This window comes from Sinocyclocheilus rhinocerous, unplaced genomic scaffold (genome assembly GCF_001515625.1).
Source record: "Sinocyclocheilus rhinocerous isolate Xijiao unplaced genomic scaffold, SAMN03320098_v1.1 scaffold28, whole genome shotgun sequence".
Classification (NCBI taxonomy): domain Eukaryota; kingdom Metazoa; phylum Chordata; class Actinopteri; order Cypriniformes; family Cyprinidae; genus Sinocyclocheilus; species Sinocyclocheilus rhinocerous.
Window position 1 is genome coordinate 534,227 of NW_015652416.1, and position 10,738 is coordinate 544,964.

Genomic DNA, 10,738 nt, shown 5'->3' on the forward strand with positions numbered 1-10,738 from the left:
ATAGCCTATTCAGGAGAGTAGGCTACTAAATAAAAAATAACATGCAATTTTCATGATCCCTCTTATTTTGTTTCAATTATTAACATTTTGCACATTCTGCAAGGGTTATGTAAACTTTTTAGCACAACTATATATATATATATATATACACACACTTCCATACAGAAATTGAAAGCATGAATCGAATAAACTAACCTGACTAACTTAACTCATTTCATTCATTTTTGTATGCAAGATCTCAATGAAACGTTATGGTCTACCTTTGATATAATTTTACATTTTATATTTAATACGTTATAAAAAAAAAAGTTTTAAAATGTTAAAATATATCACAATTTTATTTATCACTGGTAGCTATTTCTTTCAGAATCCTCCTGCACATCCTTTCAAAAGCCTTGATTTTGAAACTTTGCCTCAGAGGTTTAACATCGTTTATCATTTTAATAGGGTAAAAGTGACTTTTGCCACCTGTAACGTTACTCCTGCACATCCTTTCAAAAGCCTTGATTTTGAAACTTTGCCTCAGAGGTTTAACATCCTTTATCATTTTAATAGGGTAAAAGTGACTTTTGCCACCTGTAACGTTACAAAGAAGGTAGAAGAAGACAACCCGCTATAAGTCCCTTCAGGTAAAGACAAGTAATGTTATCATAAAAACACAACAAAGTTGGACTTTCTCCCCGACTGAGAATTTACCTCACAAACGCAGCTACAACAGAAGCCGCACCTTAACGTTAAACACTGCATAGATATAGATATCTGTACTTACGAGCACTCTGTTTATTAATACAAAAAATGAACGGCCGTGGAAATATAAACGCAAAGCAGCTCAAATGACAGCTGCAGGCGACCGTCTGCGAGCGAGGATTCGAGGAAGTGCGGAATGTTGTAGAGATGACGTCACTGCGCCCCCGCCTACTTTTTAACGTCATTGCGCATACACTCAGAATAAAAATAAAACAGTGGGAAAATAAGAGTTATTTAATATTTATAATAGTATAGTAAAAGTATGATAATTATAATAGATGTATAAAATTGAATTATAAATGTATTAAAAATTCTCAACATTGGAAACCTTTGCACGTCACTTTTCTGTGCTGAAGACTAACTTGTTTTTCTGCTTGCATTAATATCACTGAAAAAGTACCCACTAATAACTTTTTAAGTTCTTAAAAATGCGCCAGGCTTTGTTTTTGTAGCAGAAACAATTATGTAAAAATGAATACCAAGCAAGTTGTTTTAGATAAATTAGACATAATGTCACACATTTATTAAGGTGACTTTTGTGGCATTCGTGTAAAATGCAGGACATGACATGAACAACAGGAAAAACATCTCTTCTGTGTTTTTCTACAACTTTTGTAACATATTTTGATTATTGTTACATGGCATGACAGGACATGAATTAGGCCTACAACAAAACGATTTTAGTATTTTTTGCATTTTTGTGACATCTGACATAACAATTACACTTTGGCAACAAAGGTCAAAACAAATTGTTGATATGGCAGGAGTGACCAGGCAAATTGCCTAGAGCTGTTTTTCTTTTTCACTTTTATTGTTAAAAATGTATGAAAGAGAGGACAGCAGAAGTTGGCAAAGTTTGCCAGTTTGAAACATTTGATAAAAGTGATAATTCTGCCAATTATGCCTTACACACTGACTTTAACATCTGTTTAAAAATGTGATGTTCAGATCTGAAGCTTCATTATGGTGACCATCTGCAATAAAACCTGAAATTATAGCCCTTTTAGTTGTGAAGTAAACAGAGATATGAATTTTTTAGACCATTTTGTCAACATATAACTCACATATATTATCAAAAGTCTATTTAACTGCAGTTTTCTACCATTTAAATTTATATTTTCAGTGAGAAGTGTTTGTGTAGCATCTCTCTCCATTATAAAACACATTTTTGGTAACACGGCCTTAGATGAAAAAGCCATTGTGGATTAACTATTCTATTAATCATTTTTTCAACAAGGGCTGTTTATCTAAACCATCTTCATTACTTGCAATTTCAAGCAACCTGTAGGGAGAAGATCTCGAAGCATTTCTGTTTTTAAGCAGCATAGTCGATAGCAGAAAACCTGAAATTGAGTCAAATGTGAGTATTTGCAAATACCATAAGTACTCAGCCATAAATATCTGCAAAAAGCGGGAAAATCAAAACCATAGCGGGTTGTAGGTGGAGTAGGAAATGGATAACAGCAGAACACTATTCTAGATTCACAGTGCATGTCTCCACAAAACAAGAAAAAAAAAAAGAAATATTGTGTGACAAGACTGATATGAATGATAAAGAAGTGTCTTTCTCTTTCTCTATTCGATTTGAAAATATATAAAGTGTCTCACAGCACTCAATACAGAACATTTAATGTACTTTAAAGTGATTCCATTCCTTTTAAAGTCTCCCAGATTCTTCAGTTTTCCTCATCCCAGGATAAGTCTTCCACCATGTGACTTCAACACGCCGGCTTTCAACATCACAGATGCTGATCAAACGTGCTTTTCTCCTCATAATAAAGGGCTGGATCAAACAGTGATAGTTTGGTCTCAGTTAGGTCCCACTGTAAGCTTCACGAGGTAGCTGCGAGGTCTCATCGATGGTGACCACCAGTTCTTCCGGCTTAATGGCGCTCGGGCAGTCAGAGTGATTGTACACGATGCAGCGAATGTCCGCTGGATGCGAGAGTTCGCTCATTTCATTCATGCTGCTGCTGATGCAGTTCACCTCACTCTTGCTCCTGCGGTTGTCTGAACGGGGCCCAAACACCCACTCTGATGAGAGACACAGATTACAGATGATTATCAGTCACATTGAGACTCAAATGGATCCAGAAGGGACATTCACTTTGAGACAGGCAAGCTGGGACAATATAAAAACGGATAGGTATTATTCTGGATGCTGACTGGCCAATAAAGCATTCCAGTCATACTGAAGGACATACTTGTAACAGCTCTGATGTTAAACACCTGTTCTCCAGCATCCATAGAGACCAATTATTAAGCTTTGTTTATGTGTCAGCGACCACACTCCAAACATTTGGATTAATTAAGATGTTTCTGAAAGACGTTCCGCAAAATATGAAGCAGCAACTGTTTTTAACATTGATAATATTAAGAAATATTTCCTGAGCAGCAAATCAGCATATTAGAATGATTTCTGAAGGATCATGTGACACTTAAGATTGGAGTAATCATGCTGAAAATTCAGCTTTGCATCACAGGAATAAATTACATTTTAAAATATATTTAAATAGAAAATGGTTATTTTAAATTCTAATAATATTTCACAATATTACTGTTTTTACTGTAGTTTTAATTGATTGAATGCAGCCTTGGTGAGCATAAGAGACTTTTTTTATAAAAACATAAAAAGGTGTTCCAATTATTCCAAACTTTTGATCGGAAGTGTGTATGCAAAAATAATGTTTCAATAACACTTTATGTCTTTAAAATTTTAACATGCAGGGTACAACAAGCCAAAAGCCTGTTTTTCTTCTCCCATAACACTAAATGGCAAAAAAATTAACCACTACACATGCTTACATTTGGGAGAAATCTGCTTAAGGATTTTAAAATAGGGCTTCTCAAACTAATGTGTCCTTATCCTCTCCACATTTTGACATCATTGCAGCAGAAGCACAAGACGATGTATAAGAGCCTGTGTAGAATGTTGTTTTGGACAATGAAGAACCTTGGAGTTACAACTATGAACTACTGCATAGTAGTATTTTCATTCGAGGCTTATTCAGTCTCAATTTTTGACAAAAAGAAAATACAGATTTTAATCCGCAGGTGTTTATTCAGGTCTTTTTAATTGTTTGGATGGCAAGCATTTCTTCAGGTAACAAAGAACTTTAATAGAAATAAAAACATGATAGGAAGCACAAACCAGAAATGCCAGTAAACAGCCTCTGGCAGCAGAAGTGAGAGGTTAAACCATAGTAATCTATACTGACAGAGATGCAGAAATCACACGTTTGAGATGAACATACATATTCATATGCAATGCACTCAAGCACATACATCTGATTACTGATGACAGTAATGTACCAAGACTTTGGTGAGCCATGCACACTTTCACAGACTCCTTATTCAAACATTACACACATTATTATTCAAGGACATAAAGTTAAAAATAGACCAGGTCTTGATTAGCAGATCTGATTTCAAAAATTCAATAAAACTTAAATGATATGCAGCCCTGCTTTATGAAACAAGCCGGGTGAATCTCACTAAACCTGTCATGAACATGTCCGGATCATACTTCACAATTCATGAAAACAAAATTGATATTCCAATTAGGAAGCAACAACAGTATCTTTCTGTAATGCAATACACACTACATATTACATATGAGCCCCAGGCTGCTGTCTGACTTCATTAATTAAACACTTTGCAGTTCACCTATTGCGAATTAAAGTGCTACTTGATTAATGATTCATACAACTATAATGTACTGTCATCTAGTCTGAATGCTCCATCAAACTGAACACTAACTGAAACCACCAGCCTATATATGCAGCCAAAGGCTGTAATAAATGCATTCGCCTTTGACTCAGAAAGCATGCTGGAATAGATTAGCAGAAACAGCAGCAGGAACTTCTGAAGGGTGTGAGTAAACAAATGTGGCTGATAAAAACTTTCCACATACGAATGTAAGAGAAATGAGCATGACAAAATGATCAGGACGTTAAAAAGGATTTTTTTAATAACAAAAAACAAAACAAAAATCATGCTGTAAGAAAAGTGGCTACTGTATACATTCTGCATGCATGATTCGTAATTCATGTTTTATAATGCTGTTGTTGCATTGACTTTTTTTGAAAGGTTAAATGATCTCAAGTGGTTTTGCAGTTTATAGAATTTAAAAATAGTTAATAATAATAAACGCTAAATAAATTTTTTTATAAATTTATACTTTAGACCATCTTATAATTTTGTTTCAACCAGATATATTAGTTTCTCTTCAATAATATTTATGATTTGGCTCAAACCTTGCATTTTGATTTAATATTAAATCAAAAAATATTTACTTTCCTAAAGACAAAAACACTCATACAAAGTAAAAAGATTAGTATAAACACCATACACCTATTCAGTATATTTTCTTTAAAAAGGTACTTCATGTAGGTCAGTATAATATTTTTTGGGCTTTTCAAAACTTAATTTCACCATAAACAAAAGATAAATTAGCTATAATGTGAAAGTAGTCCTTTTTTAGTCAATGTTTAATTTAGTTTACTAAATAAAGACAACTTTGAAAGACTAATGCTTAATATGATGTCTTTTTAAAATGTGCTTGCAATAAAAAGAAAAAAATAAATAAATAACAGAAAACTGAATAAAAACCACAGTAATTTCTGCAGTCATAAGCCAGCTAGTATGTGTTCTGCACCAAGGTTAATATAGGTTTGAATTTTTAAATTAGTTTTTTTTTAATATCATTTTCAAATTTGCTATAAAATTCAGTTTAGTTTTTATTAGTTTCATTCATATTTTTGTTAGTTTTAGTTTAGTTTTTATTTTGTGAACGCATTTTTATTTCGTTTTTATATAGTTTAGTTTCAGTTTTAGTTTCAGTTTTAATTAAAGTTTAGCAGAATTAACAAATCACTTCCAGAGCGCAGGCCAAGAAAGTCGTAGGCATAATTTAACCTTAGTGAAGCAAACATATAGCGACCCGCGACTCGCGGTCTTTATGTCAAACGGTTCTGGTCTGGTACAGAATTAAATTAGTGCTGCTGTCAGATAATGGGTCGGGTGTTCTGATAAGTACTGCTGGTGCACGTTTACCAAACAGGACCCGTGCAGGCTTTGAACTGCTTTGCGTCTCTCCGTCAGATAACCCCATGTGCGTGATGCGCCATTACAGGTAGGCTATTTCCCTAAACCTCCACACAGCTGTATATTTTTCCGCCAAGGGGTGAGAACGTAATGATTACGAAAACGATTATTTATTTTTGATAATTATTTTATTTCAGTTAGTTTTTCAATACCTGTTGTTAGTTTTGTTTCGTTTTAGTTTTTCAAATATTTTGACGTTTTTATTTTATTTCAGTTTACGAAATTATTTTTTCATCAATCGTTTAGTCTTACTTTTAGTTTTCGTTTACGAAAATAACCTTGTTCTGCACATCATCACACTGCTGTCAATTGAAAATGCTATTTAAAGGGGTCATATGATGCTGCTAAAAAGAACATTATTTTGTGTATTTGGTGTAATACAGATCTTCTTTATGCTCCAAGAGCTTGTAACACTCCAAAGAGAAAGGAAAAATTGAAATCACATCATATGACCCCTTTAAACAAAATAGATTGTTTTAATTGTTTCCCTTTCAGACAAATGCAAAGGCAAAGCAATAAATAAATAAATAAAATAATAAAAATAAAAAATACATTTAACTGGAAAACATTATTTTTGACTAGACCAATATTAAAAAGCACAGAAGTTTCACTTTTTTCAGTGCATTCAAAAGTCACTGCTACTATTCTAAGGTGTTCTGAGTGGTTGCTAAGAGGTTTCTAGGGAGTTCTGGGTGGTTGATAGATGATTTCTGAGTATTCTCTGTGGTTCCTTTTTTCCCCAAGGTATTTTATTGTCCACAAAGAAAAAATGCAACTCCTGTCACTTATAAAAATAATGGCACAAAAGTCAATTTTGAAGAAAACCCTAACCTTATTTTCCTTATCAGACAAAATGGAAACTAAAGAGAGTGTCTGACTTGTAAATCACAATTGTATTTTACTACGATAGCAAAAGTGAGCTTTCTCCTTGTCTGACCCTGAGAGAAAAACTACAGTGAGAATCTCACCAAACTGATGATCTTCACATTTACACCTCTCAGGACCGACACAAAAGCACAGAGCAACATCTACAGAAGAGTACTTGGTGTAACCAGGGCTTTTGGAGAAATCTCTCAGGTATTGTTGAGTGCTCATGCCCCCTCTCTGCTTCTGCTGTGTGTGTGTGTGTGTGTGTGTCCTGCCTGCTTCATCGCTTCAGGTAAACGTCAAGGTCTTGAAAAACAGAAGTGAGGGACTCTGAAGGAATTAAATGTAATTCTTTTCATCCCCTTCCGGATACTCAACATGAGCTTTTGAGAGAGAATGGGTCGGGGATGCATGTGGAGGTGAATGTGAATGTGAATGTACAATGTGAATGTCAACAGAGGTGCATTTCAGAGTTGCATGTCAGAACGGATGCAAACAGTTGTGTGCTCCATCAAGGGCCCTAAAAACAGAATAGTATGAGTCCATTACACTCACGTATATATATGCATACATATCAAACATTGGGAGAATCCTCCAAAAAGCACACTTCAGCCAAACTCATCTTATCCTCTTATGAATATGAATGCCTAAACACACCAAAATCCAAAAGCACACAATATCCCCACAACACACAAATACTGAAACATATTTAGAATTTAAATGGCCATTGTACTGTTATAATATTGGTTAATGGCTGCAATGAATGAATGTGTGTTCTGTGTATGACTTGCTGAGGGAAAAAAAATGCTGGAGCTTAGATGGTCTAGCATGGCCAGAGGTTTTTAAGCACTCTTTAGCTGGGAAACCATCTTAAATCAGTTCAGCACTGGTCTTTTCAACAGCGCAATGTACAAAACTGATGCAGATGGAGTTACATTTATGTTTTTCATTTCACTGTTAAAAATGCATAGCCAAAACACACAAAAATATCTTACAGAAAACGATTCCCCAAAAAATGACGGAGTTGCATTTATTCACCTCGTTGTTAGCTATAAATGCATAGTCAAAACACACAAATAATGAAAACTTAAAAGAAAACTATATGGCTGGTTTTAGAGGGGTTTTAAGCACGTTTGTTGGTTTAGACTAGGAAAACCAGCCTAACGAGCTGTTTTCAATAGTGCAATATAGCCTACAAAACTGATGCATTTGCATTTATGTTTTTCATCTATTATAGCCAAAACATTAAAATACACGCACAGTGTTTAGTAAGAGCGTTGTTTGATTGATCAAATACACTACATTTTCAGAATGCACTTACCCACAAACTCATGCACGAGATCCTTCACCAGGTGCCCCACGATCGCGTACGCCACGGCCACCACCACCAGCGCGGCCATAACCAGGTACAGCACAGCCTTGGGCAGCTGTATCGAGTCCCTCGGCGGCGTCCTGTAGTCTGTGTACTCGGAGTACGAGTATTGAAAGATGTGCTCCATTCCGGACGTGTGATTGGAGTTGAGCGGCGGGTGACTGGCGCTCATGCCGCTCAGGTCGGGCTCCAGAGCCGTCACCATGCTGCTCGTCACCGCTTCCACCCGGTCCATACTCTGGTGAACCAATCCCGCTGATTTATTCACAAGAGGCAAGATTTGAGAGAGAAAATAGCTCCAGTCCTTGATGGCGGTGGTGTTGCAGAAAAACATAATGCCTTTGGATGTTAGCCTATCACTTCTGGTGGAAGTGACCTCCGGCATCACCAGTGGATGTAGTTGCGCCAAACTCTTGCTGAAGTCTCGTTCAGTTTATCCAAATGCGGATATCAGTTTCCTCATACATGAATGTCCTGGTTTAATAGATGCAACTTGCAAATGTTAAAATGATTTGGAAAAATCATGAAACACGTCGTTGAAACGAATACCTTTCATTCTAATCAAGACGTTTCCAAGAAAGTGTCACATAAACAGGATGTTTGTGATGATCATTCGAGTTTGTTTGCTATAGTCTTATTTCCTCGTTTAATAAGAGAAAATGCAAACAAACATTCTTTAAATGGTTCAGTATGACGTTCTTGAAAAATGGTTCAGTATGAGTTTTTAGTATAAAACATAAAACATACCTTCGTCTAAATAAACGCCTATTCAGACAATTCACAAATACAGCGTTCCCCAGAAAACTATTTCCACATAAACACCTTGCGACAATCGTTCGCGTCCATAAAAAGTCGTTAAGAGTACGAAAAATCCCTCAGCAGGCTACTGTCGTAACCTACACGTCATTTTGATTAATGTCTCATAATATACAAAAATCCCAAAGTCATGTCGCTCTCCAAGAAAGCGTTTCCACAAGCAAGACATTTGCGACGATCGTTCGAGTTCATAAAAAAGTCCTTAAGAGTAATAAAGATCCCTCAGCGGTCTACACGTCAAACGCGCTGACGAACCGATCAAATGTAGCGTCAACGCGTCAGCATTTTCCTCACAAGCTCCAAACACGCGCGTTAATTTTGTATGCTGTGGGTGGCTGGGGGATTCAAGGCGAGCGCGTTCAAGATTGTAACGAGGGTCGCCTTCAGCGAGTCTAACCCAAAAACGGTCTAACCCCATGTTGACCTGGAAACGGGTTTCGTGGGGGTTTTGCATCATTTTCTCAAGGTAGAATAAGGACGACGCGCCACTCGCTCGCGCTTCCCGCCACCACTGAGAGCGCGCGCAGAATATTGCTGAGGCGCGGTGAGGAATCCTCATTTTAAGCTACTTTAAGGAATAAATTTCACAAAACACTTAAAACATTAGCTTTTGGGCGACATGTATGAAATATTCAAGGGGAAAGGACAACTTCTTTGAAGAATAATAGGTTGGGGTCTTTTTTTTTAGCCATTAACCATTTATTCGTTGAAGGACAAGGTTGAAGGAGACTATACAAAGTCGACGGAGACATCACTCCGTGTTTAGTCTTATAAAAATAATCACATTTTAACCATCACCATCACTAGCAGGGTGATAATGGTGGTCCAGGACCTCAAACCCCCGGGACAAACCACTGTGGTTATCTCATCCGAACTACACTCATCTATAACTAGCCATGAGCGCCACAAAAATCACGTGTTCCCTTTTTCTGATCACGTCGTGAGATATCCTCTAGCTTCTGCTGATAAGAGATGAGGAGACAGAGCGAAAACATCCTTCGTGCTGACCCGTGCCTCACGACTCCACGAGCTGGAGAGAAAGAGGTATATATCCTATCTTTCATATTGTCTTAATGTGACCAACTTTCCTGACTGGGCAACATTATGAATCTGTGTGAGCTATCTGAATCTATTCCCTTTTATACCAGGCATCAAAAAATGGTAACATCTAAATTAATTGGCTTTAACTCGAAAATATTAATATTGCTGAATCAACCTAAGTTCATCAAAGGGACAGTTCACCCAAAAATTTAAATTGTCATCATTTACTCACCATCAAGTTGTTCCAAACCTGTATGAGTTTCTTTCTTCTGTTTAACACAAAAAAATATATATATATTTTAACAAATGTTGGTAACCAAACAGTTGCTAGCCATTGACTTCCATAATATTTTTCTTTCCAGTCAATTGAAGTCAATGGCTACCGTCAACCTTTTGGTTGCCAGCATTCGTCAAAATATCTAATATCTTCTTTTGTGTTCAACAGCTAAGAAATTCATACAGGTTTAGAACAACAACAACAACGTTTTTTTGGCTGAAATCAGATTGGAAATGGTTCTTTAAGGTTAAACTTACAAGTTAGCACTTCTAACAGTGTAGTTTGATGTTTTAGAGGGGTTTTGAGCACAGTTATTTATAGTGGAATACTAGGCTAACTTGCCGAACACCTGATTGGAAAGGTTGTGAGACCAGCTAAAACCAACTAGAATCTGAGATGCTGGTTTAAGATGTTTTGTTATCAAGATGATTTAATGCAACTCAAAACTGCCCATTAGTGATATACCTGAAATAACCAATGCAACATTATAAATTGGTTTAGTTAGCCTTCAC

The 10,738-nt window shown here is 36.2% G+C and overlaps 2 protein-coding genes across 2 annotated transcripts in view; both read right to left on the minus strand.

Moving 5' to 3' along the window:
• Positions 1-853, minus strand: part of LOC107714975 (cytochrome P450 2J2-like) — an 8,419-nt gene extending 7,566 nt beyond the window's left edge. Inside the window, exon 1 of the mRNA XM_016520976.1 lies at positions 770-853. The gene's annotated coding sequence lies outside the window, so the exon portion shown is untranslated. The remainder of the gene's footprint in view (positions 1-769) is intronic.
• Positions 854-2,033: 1,180 nt separating this feature from the next.
• LOC107714940 (uncharacterized) lies at positions 2,034-8,599 on the minus strand. Its single transcript, XM_016520936.1, has 2 exons — positions 8,042-8,599; positions 2,034-2,781 (listed from the first exon to the last, which is right to left on the minus strand). Exons 1-2 carry the CDS (start codon positions 8,475-8,477, stop codon positions 2,561-2,563), a joined length of 657 nt encoding a protein of 218 aa, XP_016376422.1. The 5' UTR covers positions 8,478-8,599; the 3' UTR covers positions 2,034-2,560.
• Positions 8,600-10,738: the final 2,139 nt, after the last annotated feature.